At 40.0% G+C, this 21,033-nt stretch overlaps 1 protein-coding gene across 14 annotated transcripts in view; it reads right to left on the minus strand.

Annotated features, from left to right (window-relative positions):
- The window catches only part of CELF2 (CUGBP Elav-like family member 2), a 563,407-nt gene that overhangs the window by 27,355 nt on the left and 515,019 nt on the right, over nt 1-21,033 (minus strand). For all 14 annotated transcript variants that reach the window (XM_057403784.1, XM_057403774.1, XM_057403773.1 and 11 more), the window contains one exon: nt 12,790-12,924. In XM_057403784.1, coding sequence (XP_057259767.1) covers nt 12,790-12,924 — 135 coding nt within the window. The remainder of the gene's footprint in view (nt 1-12,789; nt 12,925-21,033) is intronic.

Consider the following 21,033-nt stretch of genomic DNA (forward strand, 5'->3'; position numbering starts at 1 on the left):
GGGATTAAGGTATTAAGAGTATCAAAGATGAATTTCAGAGATAGTAAGTGAAGTTTCCTTTGGTAAACATTAATTTGGCTTTAGGGCAGGACTAAAGGGAAGAATGGGAAAGAAAATCAAGGGCAGCTTTAGCTCTTTGCCTGCACAGCAGGTTGCTGTAAAGCTTCACTCACCTCATCCATGTGAAAGCAGCTCATCTTTCTGGAGCAGAACCAGCTTTCTGGCGCTGCAGAGCTTCGGGTCAGCTCCAAGCCTGGCTTAACTAGACTGGGGCTTTCCATACAGAGATTCACAACAGTAACTGTGCCAGCCCTGCTGACAGGTTTCCTTTAGGCAGCTCTTGGTTACGCTCTGCAATTGCCTGTCGCTACCTAATGCACGGCACAACAGGAAGCTCAGCATTTACTTTGATACCAGCTACCTGCTTATCTCCGCTCAGCTGTGAACCACAACTTTGTTCTTGTTGTTTTACTTAATGGAGAGTTTAAATAACTCTGGTTAAGACGATATAGTAGTGCACCAGGGATCAATGTTACCTGCAAATTTAAGGTTGAGTGTCACTATGACTTCAAGCATGAGAAGTTGCAGAGAAAACATGTTCTCTTTTGGGAGAGACTCCTGTCAAACCTGTATTGTTGGTTGTCTGAGTCCAGAATCCTCTTCCTTGTACTGAATTTGGGTGTATTTCTGGTTTTCTGCTGCCGTCCTGAGCTCACTGACTCCGAGGGCTAGATGAAATAGACCTGACTGAAACTGCTCCTGACTAAATGACTGCCATTCAGAGGGATGCAGATGGGCAGACCTGGCCAACAGGAACCTCATGAAATATAACGAGGCAAGATGCGAAGTCCTGTACTTGGGAAGGAATAATCCCTTTCAGTAACACAGGGTGGGGATGGATGGGCTGGGAAAAGGACCTGGAAGGATTCTGGTGAGAGGTGACCATGAGCCAGCAACATGCCCTGGCAGCAAAGAAAGCCAACAGCATCCTGGGCTATTGGAACAGGAGAAGAGCCAGGAGACCCAGGTGATGTTTCCTCTTTATTTGTTAGGTCACATCTAAATATTACATCCAGATTTGGTCTCATCGCATGGAAAACATTGATCAGCTGGATGGACTTCAGTGGAAGGCCAGCACGATGATCAGTGCCTCAATCTTCTAGATTTAGCAATGTTCAAGAGAAAATAAAAACATAGTAGAAGAACAGAAAGAAAGGATATAAAGAAATTATGCAGTGAGAGTAAATTACATAAGAAAGAAAATAAAAAAGGTATTTTAATATTCCTAACATCTCCTTAGTCATTGACATAGAAAAAAAAATATAAAGAGTTGGGGAGAAAAGGAAAAGAAATATTAAATTCAAATTAGAAATCTCAAATTCTAGCAACTTGAATATAAAATCTTCGTTTACTACCAAAAATCTCTTGGGTAAACAGCATATGTGTTTGTCCCTTTCTTAGTACGGGAGGCTAAGAGACAACACTGGATTTAAGGATAATCAGATTAAGGCTGTGTTGTCTGTTTTCTTTCTAATCCTTAGTTGGAAACCCAATGATTCTGGAACAATGTCTTGCAAACTGTATCCAAACAAGACAAACGCTAGCCTGAGTGAAAGACTAAGGCTATTGGAATATATCTTGAAGCATTGGAATATATAATGGAGCATATTAGATAAAGTTGAGTTGTGTTAGACAAAGTCTACGCAAAGCTTCCAACTTTAGTCTGACTTACATCTTCTTTACATCTTAAACAGAGAAGAACGGCACCCAACTGTAGGAGGCCCTTATGTAGTTGGGTATCTAGACCACCAGTCTGGTATAATACAAGATTCTGGACAGATCTGTTTAAAATCAATTGATAAAGGTGCACTTACATAGTTACATAGCACTAGCGATGATTGTTTCAAAGAGATGGAGGCCCCAAACCTTCCTCCTAAACATGAATGAAATGTCTCTTATGGAAATAAGGAACGATTCAAGTAATGATGCAGTTTATGAGATGAGGATTATAAACATGGGCGTGGGGGAGAAGTGGGTAAGTCAATCACACCAGGCAGGTGACAGCGCTCCCAGGAATTTGCAGTTGCGTTTCTGTCTGAAGTGAGCACACTCTACGGGCTCTGACTGCATAAGGAACGTTTTAAAGGGGAAGAATAATTAAGCGATGACAGAGGCATCATCATTATTAGATAATCACAACCCAGGGGCATTAACAAACATTGAGTGTCTCTAATCCCATGGGGTCTAATTATTCTGTGATAATAACCACACCTCCAAGTTTTAATTTATTCTTGAGGAGAACCTGGGGGGGAGGTGGGGGAAAGAGGGGCATTTTAATATTTTTGCTGAAGGAAGATGCAGTTGGCCTTTCAAAAGGGCTCATCAGTATTCTAATCTACCCAGCATGTGTGACTGGCATTAAATTGTCTGCCCTTTACGGTGATCTCCAGCCAATCTGAGTATTCACCCTTGCACAGACTGCCGGTGTCCCAGTCGCTAACACAGCACGAGCATGCACTGGTCTTCTCAGGGCAATTTTTGGGGAAGGACAGGTAGATTTTCCTGCTCTGGGGTGGTTAATTCTCCATAGGCTCCTCTGCCAAACATACTGCCATTGGTGGGGAGAAAGAAGTGAAATTTGCTCATTTTCTGGTATCTTGGAAGTGCTGTCTGACATGTCAAAAAGGAAGACTCTAAGTTTAAGTGCTCTACTTGTGCTTCGATAGAATAAAATAGAAGTGACAGACACACTCCAGGGAAAGAGTGCCAGAAAAGCGAAAGAGCAAGAAAGAGTCGGGGGAAACAAGAATGACAATATAGAAAGACATATACTAATATCACAGCCCTTCTCAAATGTGCCAGTGTCCCTCTATTTCTTCACTACTCACAGGTGAACAATTCCTGTGAAAGATTGTCTGTAGCTTCTCAGGGCACAGGAAAAGAGAAACACAAATTCAGAAGAAGCCGAAGTCTTCAAGAACTGGAGACTAACTTTATACTCATAAATCCATACTCTTCAGTAGTGGATGGGCCTTTGAGAGCTAAGGAAATTCCATGACCTTGGGACAAGTGAAAATCAGGGTCACTTATCTTAATCACTTATTTATATTAGAGCCTAACTCGACATTTCCAATGGTCTTGAAATTACAGTCTCTACACCAACCACCTTCCACAGCAGTGCAAAGAAGGAGAGAAAGCAGAGCACACAAAGGCTCTAGAGGTTTCACAGACAAACTTATCAATCAGCTGGTTGTTTTCATAGTTTTCTAAATTTATCTATCTAACAGAAGGTATTTTAGGAAACAACGGTTTATTGATTGGGCATATCTTTGTGAATCTATGCTATTGTGTGTAACAGCACCTTTTCCTGTGAGATTATGAAGATGGACAGAGAGGGTAAAAAACCAGTTAATATTCTGGGCCAACTCCACAGCGATGCTTTTGATTTGTTGAAATGTATTGCTCAGCGAAGACCATCCACCTCTAGTGTAAACTAAAAATCATATATCCTATTTCAGCACTGTGCCTGCAACTTATCATGCATTCTGTCCAGCAGTCCACAATGATAAATCGCTTTTGGTTTTGGGTAGGAAGTACTTTAAAAAGAGGCTAGGGAAGAAAATAATAAGGCACAGTGGACTGCCTTGGGTTAAACTTCATAGCTGGCCATTAGGTATTTCCAGCTGTAACTGAAACTGAAATCAAACCAAATTGAAACCTCACAATATGAAGAAAACAAAGAATAATTACTGAGCATTTATGACTGTTTTACTCAGTGGGCAAAGGGCTGTGGTCTCTGTTCATCAAAGCACCACTGAGTTCACATCAAAACCAGAGCATTAGCATATCTACAGGGAACTTCCAGCTGTGCTTTCATGTTTATTACTGCTACCTCACACAATCTGGAGAGAGCCATTGTTTAGGGACTCATACTCCAATGCTGAAATGACCTCCATGTGGAGCCACTTCAGCATACAATCACTTCTAAATCACTTCCCAAAGAATTTCTGATCTAGAATCAATAAGGCCAGGATCTTCTGCCTGGGTAAAGGCTCCTTCACACTGCCCTCTATGTGCTTGCAACATCTTTGATGTGCTTTCATCACTAAGCAATTACAAGCAATAGGCATCTCTCCGTAAAAAAAGGAGTGTCGTTGAAGTCCAAGACCATAGTTCAAGGTAAGCAATGTTTTTGTTGCAGGAATTCTAATCATATGCAATACGGCAATTCAAATTCTAGTACATGGGAGAGCATGGCCTGATTCATCTTCATCTATCTTAAGATCAGGTAAACAGTCCTTGGGAGGTGTTCTGTCTTTCCATTGCGGCGAGATGGGCCTAAAAGATCTGTTTACCTGAGACACTTAGGGGTCCTGTCCATGGTATTTTAGAATAGAGATGAGATCAGTTACAAGAGCTAAATAAAGAGTGGTCAGTGTAGGGGGAACCCCACAGTATTCAGACTTAACATCGGTATCAGCTGAAGTGTTGGTGCTTTCTTTTACTGATGGACTTGCCTGTCTGCTTGGTTTGGGTTTGACTTTGCTGTTGTATTTCTCACGCAAAGAAGTTCTTTATTGGAATAATAATTATTGGAATAATCTCCCCATGGAATTGCTGGTTTCCCCGATGTTGGTCACTGTTAAAATTCATCTGGACAGGGTGCTGGGACACCTATTCTAAGTCAGGCTTTGTCTAGAAAGGTTGGAGCAGATGATCCTTGAGGTCCCTTCCAACCTTGGATTCTATGATTCTATCTACGATTCTATAACATATATTGAAAATTTGAGTCTACAGGTAAAGGAATTATGAGTCCAGAAACTGCATGAATAATAATTTCCATGGAAGAAGGGATTTTTAGGGGGGTGTGGAAGCACAACCTCATTGCAATAGCACACCAGAAGATAAGAGTCATTCAGCTCCGTAAGCCACAGAACTCAAGGATTATCTTGTCTCATGTAAAATTACTCAGCCAGATCCTTTGCAGACCATTTGTAAAGTCATATGTAGTTCAATGTGGCACTGGTTCTTTTCATTCATATTGCACACTTTTGTTCCACGAACAGCAAAGGCAGTCAAGGGTTTACTTTATTTGATTTTAAACCCATGCAGTTGTTGGAGATATTTTTGCTTGGCCAATGCATAAAATAAATCAGCTGCCCCACATTCAAACAACTAGCTCTTCTCAGAAGCAATGACTGAAACAATTAGGTTGAAGACATTCATAAACTCTAATTGCCATTATGTTCCACAATTTATCCTCCCTTAAGAAAACCAGCCATGAGTATCCACGGATACACGCACAATTCAGTAGGGTTGAAGGAGCAGTGCTGGCAGTACTAAACCTTAAATAGTTGAAAGCTCATTCGAATGCATGAGTTCTGCTAAGATTTACAGCATTTCTTCAATAATATGAACTCCAGCACATTTTCTGGGCTTGGAACTTCATGTAAGATATATAGCATATACACTCACATATCCACCTGTGTAGCCAAGCTGATAGAATCATGCTTCCTTTGTAGAAAACAACCCTGAATTAACTTGAAATAGTACTTCCAACAGAAAGGAAAATAGCCTTCTTTATAAACTGGGATTCTTGTGGCTTGAAATAGATATTAAGAGTGGGGCAGAGAGACACTCACAAAACATAATGTATTATAAAGCATTATTTGTTTACTTCAAGCAAAGTAAATCCTTAAATGTGCTAAGGCAAGGGATTTCATACTTGAGGAAGACCATAACGCACTAATGTTTAAAAACCAAACATGTCTCCTGTTGAATTAAATCCTACTAATCCATGGTTTAGTACTGTATGTTGTTTCCTAAAAAAAAAAACCAAACCCCAAACAAAAACCAAACAACAACCAAAACAAACCCAAAGAACTAACAGAGTCCTTCACTGAGAAATACACGCTTCTTCACTGAGAGGTTCTGCCCACCCTAAGCCTGGCTATTTAGCAGCTGAGCTGCCCAAAGATCCTTTAGGCTGAATTGATACACCTGTACAGAAATCAATTTGCTAGGAGAACACACAAAGACCTGTTGTATTTTAAGAGACAAATATGCAAACAGGTCATTCCAGTTAATTGATGGCCTGTCTGCTGCCATTGGCATCCAGGTTATCACAATGAGGAGACCAGGCAGACAGCGGTGTTCCAGGGAGGCTCTGTGGGAATTCATCACCCTTCACCTCTCCTCTTACTGCACTGGGATTTTGGAGATTTTTAGCCACAATTCCTACTTTTTTTCTTCTTTAGTAATTTAAAGACATTCTGAAGCATTATTAAAAATACAAATACAGGTCAAAACTGCATTCCCACTTTCCTGTTTTTGGCTCCAACTTGTGTTTGGATGCCTGCTTAAGGGTGACCTAATTATCAGGTGGGCTTAATATGAAAGTATTTCTCCAAGGAGTAACATAATCCCTGGGTACTAAAAGCAGTCAAAATCAATTCACCTATTGAGGACCCTAACCACAGACTCAGAAACTTAACACTGTGTGGGTAAGCCCAGCTGACACACGGTAGTTCAGAAATATACCTGTCCCATAACAAATCCATTTGAATTCTGCAGTCAAGTGACAGGCACCGGATGGTGGACATGCTAAGGCAACATTTTCTTCCATGGCTTCCTTGCAAACATGCATTTTAGGAAACTGGTGCTGAGATCAGGGTTAAAGCACTGGAGTACTCTGTGCTCTGAATACTGAGGTAATGGTGCTAGCAGTATAACTAGATTTAAATATAAAATTAAAAATCATACACTTGGGCTGTTTAAGCATCCATACAAGGTATGTGTAATGTATTAATACAGTATTCATCTAAGATATGTGTTATATTTATCCACTGAACTTTATCCTAAAAATAATGACCATTATACTAGGGAAGTTTTCTATGTACTGCAAAAGTAATAAAGCTTATTTAAAATTATTTTATGGTAATGGAACCTGCATTAATTCCACATGAAATGGTACAAAAATAATCAATTTGTACTACAGTATGAAGAGTGCCATTCTGCATTTTAAACTGTTCTTTTCCAACATGAAACATCTACCTCAATTCATTCTTTAGTAAACTGTCAGAGCTTCCTACACACCTACTGGTAGGGTTATTTTTGGATCATCCTGGAAGGAAATCACAGCTATCTCAGTAGGTGTACTGGCCTCTAACAAAATGTCACGGTGGCAGACTTGTACTGCTGATTGGAGAAAAACGTATTGTACTGAACTGAACAAAGAGAGAATCTTCTAAGAATGATTATTTGAACATTCTTCACTGCTGCTCAGCTGAAGCACCTTGTATATTCTATAAAATCTCTAATGTTTCGACAATTCTGTTCACAACGTGAATACCCTCAACTAACAATCTTCATACTGTATTAGGGGGTAGAGAAAATAATGAACCGTCGATGCTAACTATAATTCTGTTTTAGCAGGGGGAAGGGATGAGTTAATCAGTTTTCTCCTCTTTTTAGTTTATTCTGTACTTCACAGACTTCTGTTTTTGGGGGCTGTTATTCTTCAATGTCAGCATCTGTCTGAAAATGAGTATTTTTAGACTTTTGTGCTTAGGAGAACTGGCTTTTTTTTTTTTTTTTTTTCAACAGAAGAGTTAATGGCTAAATTCTCATATAATATGGCAAAAGCTGGGCTGGATTTTAAGAGGTTGTTAAAGAAAAAGGTCTTACTTTCTACACTGACAGTAGGGTTTTTTTTTTGCAGACAGATTTCCTCTTAGGTTTACAGGGCAGATAAACCTGAAGAGCTTTTTTACTGAAGCATGAATAGCTAGTTCAGCTGGGTGAATAAATAATAGTTTAGAGAATCAAATAATCATGAAATGTCATGGAAAATCAAGGCTCCTAGGTCTGAAACTGAATTAGCTTCTGGTTTAGCAATTCCATTCCCCCACAGCTCAGAAGTTATACTCTGTATGTTTATGCAGATAATTTTGGATACATAATTAGATGTTTTGTCTCTTCATTTGCACACAGAAGGATTTTCCTGTTGGATACTGAAAAAACCACCCCATTTATGCAAGTATTTTAAGAAACAAAATAGAAATGAGCTCACAGAGGCTGTGGAATCTCCATCCTTGGAGATACTCAAACCTTGGCTGGGTATGGCTTTAAACAACGTGCTCTGAGTGGTCCTGCTGTGAGGGAGCCTGGAGTAGAGACCTTGCAAAGCATCTACCAACCTATGAAATTCTGTGATTATAATGGTACGGCATTGAACAATATGTGCAGTGAGGACAAGGGCAAGATGACAAAGTAAGCTGGTGTCTGAAACCCAACTTCCATATTCTTCCTATGACTACAAAACACTTTTCTGCTGTTGTGTAACATCAGTTTGCAAAAAGATCAGGACCTTCACAGCTCCTGGTATCTGGAAAGGTGCCTTATCAACCTTGTACCACCAGTCAGAATAAACATTATTATCCTTGGGAAAATTAGGGCACCAGGCAACTAAGGCAAATTAAATGGCAGACAGCATTAGAGGCAGATACTTTAATCCTGAGCCTGTATGTTCCTGCTTCACATCCAACTCCTGACACTCAGGTGAGATTCGTCCTGCCTAAACTGAGAAATTTACAGCGTTGATACCTACACCTGAGGCACTTCCCCCCAAAATCCCTTCCCAGTTAATGGGAAACTCAAACTTCCAGGACCCAGTCAGAAGGGAGTTGAGGTAAACTGTCTCAGACGACCTGGAGTCAGGTAAAAGCTACCCCAGCTCAAATCCTTATGTTATGAAATACTACAGGTACCTGCCTTTAAAAAACGGAAGTACCCTAAGCAAGTGAAATGAAAAGAAAGTGAAGAATTAATTAACTAAATAGAGGTGATTAAAGTAAATAAAGGAAACAATTATCATATCAAAATAAAAGACAAGAAAGATGATTAAATGAGTCTTCAAAAGACCTGTGAGAAACTCATGAAAGACATAATATGCATTTACCTGTTTTTTATTCTTTCATGATTTCATTTTCATTTTTATTCACTACCATCTGATAATTGCAAGAAACAGTTACTTTAACCATGGGCAATTTAAACCATTTTATTTTTTTTTTTCTAGGGCCAAGAGACAAAAGAACCTATTTATTGCCTGAGGGGATTTTTACTGAAATGAAAGCTTAATCTTTCATGGTTTTTTTTAAGCAAAGGCTTTTAAAAAATCATTTCTAACAATGCTGTAGGGAGAGACTTCCATGGGTATGCAAAATTGAAATTATAAATTTACAATTATAAAAAAATTAATAGTTTGGGGGATTGCATTGTCTCTGTTCTTTCTGAATGAATACCGTCTCAAGCCTAAGAGAAATGAGACAGAGTGAGTGTCCTTAGACTCTTTTGCGGGTCAAAGCTATTTAGTAAGAATGTATGAGAGAAAGATCATTGGAGTTTAATTTGTTTGGAAATATGTAATTGTATGAACCTTGAAGAAAGAGTTTCATACAGATTGAACAGTCACTACTGGATGCTGTATATTTTTCTCTTCTTTTTTAATATACTGCAATTCGAAGCCAGCAGTAAAACGCGACATCCTCAAATATCAGATGCCCTGCTGGTTCCCCACTTCCTGACCTGTTTTTCTGTGTTGTCCATGCATCAAAGTTGCACTGACCACCAACCCCTCTGTAACAGTTTGATGCACTGAAGGTTGCTAAGTCTTATCTGTGTAAAATGAAGCTGCAAGATTAATTTTAATGAAAGCAATCACCTTTTGGGGCTCTTATGACACTTAAGACTGATTCAGGTGAGATATAGTTACATATTGGTAGAAAGATGGGTATGATTTATGTGGCTGCTGTGGTTTAAGGCATATTAGAACGACATGCTTATGCCCACTCCTGTTCCATGCAGTATTTTGGCTTTAACAGCATCAAGAAAAGGATTAAATTTAAGCCTGTACCTTTGCACTCTCCTAAATTTGGGCAGTTTTCTGAACCGAGAAATATTAATTTAATGCATTATCTGGAGAGACACAAACATTTCTTCCTGGGCTTCGTGCAGGCTTTGAAAACAGACAAAATAATTTACACTTATGAAACACAACAAGCTGAAGTGTTCTATTAAAAGAAATCTAGACCAAAAAAATACCCTCAAGGCCTCCAAACATCCACACATTGAAAGGCAGATTTAAATGTTTTCTGACAACATATTTCAAATTTTAATGGAAACACTTTGAGCTGCTATGAAAAGTTTTATCGAAGTAAATTCATTTTCCATAGAGCAGAGAAGAATCACTGAAGATATTATTCAGGTTTACAAAATATTTAATAGGGTGAAGAATGTGGAACCAGATAAGCAAGGTTAAACTGAAGGACATTTTTAACAAGGCTTGATTTTAGGTTTGCTGTGCAAAATATATAGGTCAATGGACCTATTAGAGATAGAATTCCTCTTTGACACAACAAGCTGTCTAATATTAGAAACACTTGCATACAGCTACTATCTGTGAGAGTTTCAGAAGCATTTATGGTCCTGAATACAGTATTTCAAAGGCTAAAAATCCAGATTTTTCTTAAAAATAACACATCTTCAATGTGTTAGCCAAAATAATTAATGTCTGTGGAAACACGATGGTATCTGCTCTAGAATGCAACCCTGAGCAATACTAAGCTTTACTTAAGCTAAAGAATATCTGTCCAGCCAGCTGAAGCACCTTTCTAACCACGTGTGTCTGCAGAGTTGCACACCAGATGAAACGATCTTTGAGGTACTCAAGAAGCCCTGAGACCCAGTTAGAAGAGGGAACAGCAAGTCAGCCAGGCTGGATAAAAAGACTGCGTTGAAGAGGGAGAGGACAATGTGGACCTTAAGGACGAATCTGAATCTTGTGCCAACATGGCAAGACAAAGCGCACGACAGAAACATGCTGCTGCCTGAGGTTCTGATGCCACTCTGCTGCAGAGCAGCAATGATGAAGAAAGTTCATTTCCAGCCTCTCTGCACTGCAGTGCAGTACGGTGAGTTGCCCTGAAAAGTCTTGTCAGTATGGCTTAAGAAATGTTGAGGATGCTTTGGGAGGACAGGCTACTCAGGCATTTAACAGCTAAACTGCAGAGATATTACAGAACGTGCATGAAATGCAGCATTTCCACTCATTTATATGAGTGACATTTGGACAGGAGTACCGCAGGAGCACTGACACTGAGATCAGCCTTTGCAAAGTGTTGAGCCCCAGCTCCAGGATGTAGGGAAGATATTGCTTGGGTTTAAATAAAACATATACTAGCAAACCAAAATTATTTGCACACAATCTTCTTCTCAGAGATGTTGCAAATGAATATTATTTGTAGGTTGAGATACTTAGTATTAGCCAAGCTGCCCCCCATCTAACCTCTCCCCCAAACCAACAATAACGCTGTAATATAATGGGAAGTGTTGGCCAGCTTTAACACCGAGCACCACACTCAGTCCCAGTTCTATTGTGCAGTGAAGACTGTTTTCCTTACTGATGAGCTCAAACCATCTGACATGAATTCCTTTCTCATGGGGAATAAATACACACTTAAACAAGATTAAACACAAATGTTCTTTAGTGGTGTCTAAAATAATATGGATGTTTTTTAGAACAGCAATAAACACACTTCATGATGCAAATAATTACACCCTGAAGCCTTTATGTAAAGATAAGCGGCGAGATTCTTCACTCAGCTACATCTCTGTAAATCCAGAGTAACTACACTGAATCAGCATCTCTCTCTGGATTCTGGAGATGCTGAAGCATTACTGAATTCTGGATTTGCCTTATTTCTCTTAAGGGTTTTTGGACATACTGTGCTGAAAGTCTACATGGTAGTAGTCATGGAGGCACCACCACCTCTTAGCCTGTCCTTTTTTTTCCCACATAAAGCTGTCTTTTGCTTCGTGTAATGAGGACAGAATCTGGCTGTGCCTTTGATGTCACTTCTGTAACTGTATTCTCAGTTAGGACCAGAAGAAAGCTCAAGTGAGGGTACAGCAGGAAAAAGAGAAGGAAAAAAAGAGAAGACTTCACAAAAATTCATGATGAGTGAAGGCAATACATGCATGAAGTGCTGGGAATCAAAGATCAGTCAGTCTCTCAGGGATTAAGAAACACTACCTCAGCTGATTTTTCCGTAGGATGAGAAGAATTTGCTCATGTTCTGAATTCTTTCTGAAAAGCCAATTTCCGCTAAAGTTTCCCATGCAATTGTAATTTCCACATGGAGTTTTGTAAGATGGTGGTGTGGTTTAAGCACAGCTGGTAACTCAGGACCACACAGCCACTCCCCCACTCCCCCCATTATATACTGGGTACGACATGCTGTGGTATGGAATACCCCTTTGGCTAGTTTGGGTTAGGTGTCCTGTCTCTTGCTTCCTCCCAGCTTCTTGTGCCCCTCCTCACTGCAGAGCATGAGACTGAAAAGTCCTTGATTGGGGTAAGAAATACTGAGCCACAACTAAAACATGGATGTGCTATCAGCACTGTTCTCAGGCTAAAGCCGAAACACAGCACTGCACCAGCTACTAAGAAGGAGAAAACCAACTGTTAAAGCTGAACCCAGGACACATGGGTCCACTGGGCTTCAATGGCCCCTGAAATGAGTCTGGAAAGGTGAACATGTCCACACTGGACTACTTGAAAAACTGGTTATTTGCTTAAAATAACAGCAATAAATACATTCGCCTATTAAAAGGGTCTTCAGAATTCATACGCGTACACAACATAAGCCACAACACGGAACCACTGCTTTAACTATCATCTTCCCATTCATTCTCCTGTTTGTAATTGGAAAGCAAGCACCCTGCTCTTACCGGGACTTGTGAGGGCTCCCAGAGCACCGGTCGTTGTGGACAGAGGATTTGCATTGGTGGTGGTAGCTGAGGTTTGGGCGGCGGCTGCTGCGGCTGCTAAAGTTGCCAAATTCTGTAATTGTAAAGCGTTCATGCCTGCGTAAAGAAGCAACAGGGTTAATTAAAATACGTGATAATAATGCTAATTAAAAAAAAAACTGTTTTCAGTGGACACGGAACTTGGGATGTACCTTGCCAAGAGTCAATTCTTCTTTTCACTCCCAAGACATCTATAATTTGGGAAGCAGCTCTTACAGTCCCCAAATAGCATCCCTCACCTCTCTCCTTTGGTGCTGAGAGAATACAGCAAAGGCACCAGCCTATAGTTCAGGAAAATTAAACCTAGTTTGTGCCTCCTTTATAACGGAAGTGTGGAATTAAAAGTCATTTAAACTCTGTGTGAAGCCCAGGCACAATACTATTTCCTGGCACAACAGGGGGTGTAAAGAAGATAACTAACATTTAAAACACATTTAGGACAGGGTCATATAATTGGGATGAATACAATTTGTTTCCCGTATCTCCTCTGAATGTATCTACTAAGGCTACACTTAGTGCAGTAACCAATAATTGTGCTAATATTCCTTTTGATGGTTCATTTCTAAACCCACATATGAATTAAGAACATAAAATTAGTATGAGTCTGATCACGAAGCTATCATTGAGGTAGGGGCTTTCAGGCCATAAGCTCTAGACTGTGATATTAAGTCTACTCAGTCATCAGCCATTTCATTATTATCGAGGATGTGGGGGAGATATACCTGCATTTCAATAAGGAATGGATGCATTTATATAGCAAAGGCTTTACGTTAGACGGTAAGTTAAAAAAGACAAACAATAATAGAATTTCTGTGATACAGAAAAAAAAAGGATGATTAAGGAACAAGAAATGGCATTCATTTTACTCAAATTAGAGGGACAGGAGTATGATTCTCCAGAGGTCTTCAAAAGTACCTACCTTTTACTGTGGGCTAGACAAATTACTTAGGCACTTACTCTAAGGCAAACTGCTATAGTAAGAGACTAAAATGCAGATACAAGTTAGATGCTAGCATTAACCAGCCTGGATCCTCCTCAGGATCCTCTGAATGAGATGCAATTGTCCACAGGGGCAATGACACTGAGTGTCTGCATACAGACATGAGACAGGTTGGTTGGATGGCAGTGAGAGATCATCCTTTTTGGCTTGGACACATGAAGGAGATCTGTGCATGGTGCTAGAGCCCTCAACAGAATTGACAATGTGCATAAAACCAAATCACTAAAAGAGGTTTGTTATGTTCTTGTAGTCATGATAATGTAAGCACACACAAAAAGTCAGGTGGCAGGAAAAGCAATCCTGTTTTCAGATCAAGGGATAGAGCCGGGAAGACTGCATGAGCTTTGGGGTACACCCAAAGAAGTGCTTGAAGGCCTGTAAACTTGTCAATTTTATACTGAATGTTAGTTTGTCTAACAACAGATACCACTTCTCCCAGCACACTTTGTTTCTCAAACCAGGAGAACTTAATGACAACTTGGGAGAAGATGAAAAAAAGGATAAATATAATACTTCATAAGTATGTTGAGAAGAAGAAAAATGCAAGGAAGGAGAGGTATTTTCTAGGTATTGAGAACTCCTGCAACAATGGAGAGTGGTATTACTTTAAAACACACATGTTGCAGACTCAGGTTGAGCTCCACAAAGAAGTATTCTTACTGCCCCAGCATTAAAACTGTAAAGTGAACCTTAATATAAGCAGCTATTTGTGAATAAACTCCCAAATTTAAATACATGCTCCACGGTTCCAACAGGCAGGTCAGATCTTCGGTTAGCACCCAGCTTGGCTGAGGTTCTAACTTCTTTGCCTCATATACCCAAAGTCATCTCAGATGCTGGTGCTTTTGAAAATGTGACGCAAGGACAATGTTATGAGCAAGGTTTTAGTTAGTCCAAGATCCACCACTTAGTAGTTTGAAATCTGGCGCAAAACACTTGGTCAAATTACATGACCAAAAAAGCTCTTCCAGGTTTCTTTCAGAAGCTAATGACCACCTTGAAAAATAAAGCTTTTCCCAAACACAACCAACCCAAACTATTTTGCAAGATGCACTAAAGCTGCCCTAGTCACAAGTCATTATTAACCTAGACAATGAGGTGTATCTACTAAATAAGGTGATCATGGGTCATTGTTGCAATTTGGTCATCTAAACTAGCTCTCAGGACGTTTAAGTGCTTTAAAATACAAAGATAACTCTGAAATGGCAAAACTGCACCTTAATTAGACACATAGTTAATAAATACTTAAAAAATAGATATTGGATGCCCAAATAAATAGAATAGAACTGCTTAAAACATCTCAAGTCTTGAACTCTGGAACAAAGTCATCTTCAAAGCAGGAAAAGTTTATTGAGTGTTTTAAAAACATTTTATTTTTATTATCAGCCGGTTTGAAATTAAATTTTGGAAGCAGCATCATATTAATAAAGAAATTTATGAAACTAGCAATAGTAAGGAAATTTGGAACAGTTTTCAAATCCTGTCTCTGGATTAACTTGAGAACTTTTCATTCAAGTACAATTCAGATAGAAATTCAGATATGCAAGCATAACTTAAATTTATTTTTATTTAATAACTCATCTGACCTACTGGCTTGCCTTGGGTGTAAATTATTTTTTTTAATTGAAAAATCCTCTTTCCTTGATAGCAAAATTCTGCAAATTACTTCAAACCAGACTTTAGGGATGGAGAAGGCTGAAGCTGGAGTCTACCTCTCAGCAAAGACAATGGTTCTCACAATGAGACATGGAACCCATTTTCAACCTGGATTGATATTTGGTCCTCAAATATAATTTATCTTCCTCTTTTGTAAGAAGTAATGTCAAGCAAAAAATGTTCAACAAACATTGCTGGTCTTTACTGAGGTCATTATTTCGTGCCATTCTGTAAGAGATTTAGGAAAGCAGTGGGATGCTCTCCAACAGGACAGCATGGTTTTCTGTCACCCACTGGTTAGCTATTCATGAGAAGGATCAGTTATAAGCAGCTTATACTTCTTCTGCGGAGAGGTTTCCACTTTGGACTTTTAAACAGCACACATGGCAGGATTAAATAATAGCAAAAGGACGGGAGAGGTTGCAGAGGAGAGGCTGCAAATAGCTTCACCTAGATGAAATGCCACATGCTTCTGGAAAACACATGGACTTTTCCCCAAACCTTAGTTTAGACACAATCAAAAGCAATTTAATGCTGCTCTTTCTATTGCATTTTATGTACATGGCTTTGCCCATGCATGCAAGGCTGCAGAGGGCTATAAGCACAGAGGGCTGTGGAGCTGGGAGGCAGCATATAGCACTGTACAGCCCTCAAGGAAAAGTCCTGCAGGCAAGGGAACAAGTAACTGCTCTCTGTGGGCTCAGAAACCTCCACAGCACCTGTGTGGATGCAAAACAAACACCAGCACTGCCTCATCCCTCAAAAACATTTTTATAGTGGGACATTTCCTGTGGAAGCACAAGAAGAACCCATCAACTTGACGGAAGATTTTCATTGCCAAAAGAAGATTAACAAAGAAGAACTAGGCAGTGACGAAGTTCTCTCCCCACCCAGTCTGTTTTACTGCAGAGCTGACTAAAAGACATTGGCCACGAACCAGCTCTGCAGATGTTACAGGGTGTCAGCTTTGATGCCTTTGGTAAAAGACTGCTTGCTGCTGTCACACATGTGTAAGAAAAGGGCAGAAAAAAGCCCTGCTGAATGGAGCACCCAAATGTGATTGTCAGAAAGGACTCAAGGCACATGCCATCATGATAAACCAACAGGTTTATCAGTTAATATGCATTGCTGGGGAGGCACTGGAAGAGTTTGACCAAAGAAGTAGTAAATGCTCCATCCTTGGCAGTGTACAAGGCCAGGCTGGACAGAGCCTTGGGTGACATGGTCTAGTGTGAGGTGTCCCTGCTCATGGCAGGGGGTTGGAACTGGATGATCTTAAGGTCCTTTCTAACCCAAACCATTCTATGATTCTCTGAACCTCTTTAGGATCTTTTGTGTGCTCAAACCTATAAAAAAATAAGTCCTGTCATCACTGTTTCATGTTCCCCAGGCATTTTACCATCTCTGCTCCTTCTTTCTGGGTTTCTCCCACCAACTTGTCATCAACGCCCGTCAACATCTCACTTGCTAGGACAAACTTGGAGGAGGGAAACCAAATGCTATCAGTCCTAGACCCAAAATGTACTTTGCTTTCAAATGGGGTTTTTTTGGTTCATTTGAACTTCAGCTAAGGGACAGTTCCGTGGGACTAATCTGTTGTGTCATTCCCCCCACCCCCTCCTTTCACCCACTGTCTTCACACATTTCACATCCTACAGCTTTTTCAAACCCAGCCCTAAATCCCACAACAGAGCTGGGCAGCAAATGAGTAGATTGTTTTTATTTGAAAGTGCTGCTCACTCAGCAAAGGCACCTCTCTCAGAAGAAATGCAAATTGCTTAATGCTGAAGAACAGCCTCATAGGCAAAACTGCACATGAAAAATGAAAATCCCCCTGTAGAGGAAAAGAAAACTTCTGGGTAAGGAATAACTCTTGATCTTCATGATGGGGACAATGTTGGGAATTAAAGGGAAATGATTAAAACACCCCAGCATCACAATACAGTTTGATTCCATTTTTAATAACATGTATTTACCAATGTGCTATCAGCTTGGCAAATATTCAAGATTGCAAGGAAATTCAACTTTCGTTCTGTTATTTGGCAGATTAAAAAAACAATTAAATTATGTACAAAACAGATGCACAGTGTGCCTTGCTTGAAACTTAAGGTTTTTTAAAAAATTATTTATAAGGACAGGGGCATGAAAATTTAATTTAATGTTCACCTTAGGTAATTTTGTGTCTTATTGTTCACAGCAATTACCATAAATCTACATATCAATAAGCGAGAACAGATGTCAGTTGTTACAAGTGCTTGCCAATCAGGCCTGTTAAAAAGTGACAGATGGATGGTGATAGAACATTCTCATAAGGCCTATTAGCACATTCACAGGAAATTTCTGTAGTGCTGCACAGTCACAGATGCAGTTCTGTGAAAACACGGCGAAATTTGAGAGCACGAGATTTACATTTTACAACTTCTCGCTCGGCCTCCGACACAGACTTTCATGCGATGAAGCAATTTGCCTCGTTTCACTCACCGCAGCTTTTCTCCTGCCGTAACTGCAAAGTCGGAATTAGGGGGTATTTGTAGAGGAGGCAACGGAGTCATGAGCTGCTCCTGAAGGCCTCATCAGCTCTCGGGTTTTCAAGACCATAGTAAAATCTTATTAGGAAAGGGCTGAGGTTCGCTTGCTGAACAAATTCCTAATAAAGGCAGACACTGGCTACATTTTAGCGATAATATATGCACGGAGAGTTTCAGTCAGTGGTGATGATCACAGCCAAATCTGGTTAGCTCGTAAGCAGTTCCCACTAACTTGACTTTCTTTTCTGTGGAAATACCTAATTTTTGGATTTGTTCTTTCTGAATTAAATCCTGGTTGCAGCTTGAAAATCGTGGCTTAAGGTAAAATTTATCATCTCCAGGGAAAAAAGCAACTATTTGCTACCACTGACGTCAGCCATTTGGATGGTAAAAGAGCTTCATGGCTGGTGTCTTAAATACTGTGATGTTATTCCAGCAATAGTCTAAGAATTAAAAAAGACAGGACACCTGAGCACTACCTCCATCAAACCATATATATTCTGTGCCTACCTTTAGAAAAGCTGCTTATCTGAACAGTGCTTAAGGTACCCGGACCATTTTGCGTTTGAGTTTAACGAAGGCCTTAAAACAGCTTTCAAGTCCATATTTGACTCTGCCCTGTTTTTTGAGTACATGCTTAGATCCAACTGAAAGCTAGAGTTCCTAGTTGACTCACACAGGATTTCAGCACATTTTCAGGTTATAAAGGCTCTAAACACATCCTGGCAAGAAAAGTGTTTTTCTCAATTTAAACCTTGCCAATTGTAGTAGGAAATACTCATCTCATCTAACTTTATCCAAATAAGAGTTACTAGCCCAGGATCTTGCTATAGTCAAAGCGGAGAGAACGAGCAGATGATTCATCTGATCCTAAAATAGGTTAACACCAGCCCTTGGCAGGATGAATCTCTGCCTGGGAGTGACTCCCTCTTCACTGGCACTGCAGGGAGATGGGATGCCTAGCTCCCAAACTACTGAGGTTCAGTGAGATGAATTCCACCCATACAGGGACCAATGCAATAAAAGACCCCTCGCCCTCCTTTCACCATTTACAGAAAGCCCAGCCAGAGCTATAGATCATGTGCCCAGACTTGGCCAAACTTCCACATCGTGCACTTTTACCACTTGAATAAACACGTCTCGTGAACTGCTGAGTGTCAGTTTTCCTCCCCAGGTGCCTCTCCTCCTGTGAGCAGGAGTGATGCGTGGACTGAGAACAGGCTCACTTGCTTCCAACTCTGCCTCTCCAAAAAAAATGCTAAATGGAGTCGTTTAACTTATTAGCTAAAAAAAAACACCCGAACTAATTGTGTGTTTTAAATTAAGTAGGAATTTCAATAGAATTGAAAGCTCAATGGTTTTGGTCCCTGAAGTCAACATTTTCAAAACTGGTAGTTATCTTTAAGAAGCAGCTATCTCCCTTGAGCTGGAAACAGTTTCCCAGTGACCTTTAAGTTTTAACGTGATATCCCTAAAGAGGTCATAGCAGGAGAAACCCTCCTTCAGTATGGCTTTGCTGGAACGAAGCCATCAAAGACTCAGAGGATAAAAAGGATCCTTGGGCCAATGCAAAAGTATAGAGCTTTTGTGCAGATGGTCCTGGCTTCCAACTGGTCCCTCCAGATCCACTGAGCCAATCCAACAATTAGAGGAAAAATATTCAGAAAGCAGAACCTCACAGAGTTTCTCTCACCCATCTGCTCCTACAGACCCTGCAACAGGAGGAAATCTGGCTTGGGTAACAGAAGAAGGGGGAAATGGATTGAACAGGGTTCAGAAAGGGCCAGAAGTTCAACCCAAAATGCAACCAAACTGTGAAGAGTTTGGAAAGGACTGGGAAAAAAAACCCATACATTGGAAAAATATAAAAAGTCCCAGCTGCAGAGGGTTTAGAGATCTCAAAGCCAAAGCAACAAAAGCCAAAATCATGGTTTCTCCTCCTGCATGACTTCAGAAAGCTGTCTGTTCAATTAAATCAAGAGAGTCCTTTTGTGTCTTTCATGAGTATTGTACGTCTGTATGTCCTGAAATACTTCTGGAAAGTGAATGTTTATTCTTGCCAAAGCATATTACATGAATGGACAATAGAAAATCTTCATAGATGATTGTGTATTTTTGAACACTTGAATTTTCTACAGTCACCCAATGCGACACAGCCCTCTCTGTTTATACTCTCTGTAACAGCACTTTCCAGGCTCATCTTAAACAGGTAGGTTGGCTTAAATAACTACAGCTTTTAGGACTTGATCTAGTGCCAGGCAAATTCAATGCAAACGCTCAAGTGACATCAATCTCCTTTGAACTAAGCTTTCCCTGCAATTTGTATATATTTGAAGGAGGAATCATTTTTGCTTGAAAGGTTGCTAGTGCTTAATGTAGCTTGCATTGTCTTTTTAAAGTAAGACAATCAAATCACATAATGTAATTCATCTACATTATTAGACTTCCCCAAGGACAAAGCACAGCTAGACACTGAGGCTGTGAGAGAAAAAACTGCCTTCAAATTAGCACCAGCACATATAAGAGGAGGGGAGGAAAAGTGAGGATGTGCTCATCTATACACGTGATGATGGTATGTGCTTGCATGTTTTACAAGTGCAGTGAAGCAGAGTTGGGCAAGGTAGGGCTCATCGCTGTAATCAAGACCAGAGGAGTACTTTAATACCAAAGGCAGCACTGTCAACTCTCCCAGCCTTATTACCAGTCTTGACATACTAGCTTGGCTCCTGAAATAGAACAGTTTCATGAAGATCTCATTTTTCAATAAAAATGAGCAAAAATGAAACTGGGAAATCAAGTGTGAAAATCTTAAAGCTTGGCAAGTTACAAGGAAAACTGCAACTTTTTGTTTCTCCAATTTAAATATCTCACAAATTTTAGTTAAATGTGCTTTATAACTTGCTTGGACTTCACACATGGTTTGTGAACATAGGGCAGACGCAGTGCTGGATATATAGTAGGGTCAGTGGGCTGCTACAGCAA

This window comes from Pezoporus wallicus, unplaced genomic scaffold, assembly GCF_028554395.1.
Source record: "Pezoporus wallicus isolate ANWC-B61680 ecotype Strahan unplaced genomic scaffold, APGP_CSIRO_Pwel_v1 contig_6978, whole genome shotgun sequence".
Classification (NCBI taxonomy): Eukaryota; Metazoa; Chordata; class Aves; order Psittaciformes; family Psittacidae; genus Pezoporus; species Pezoporus wallicus.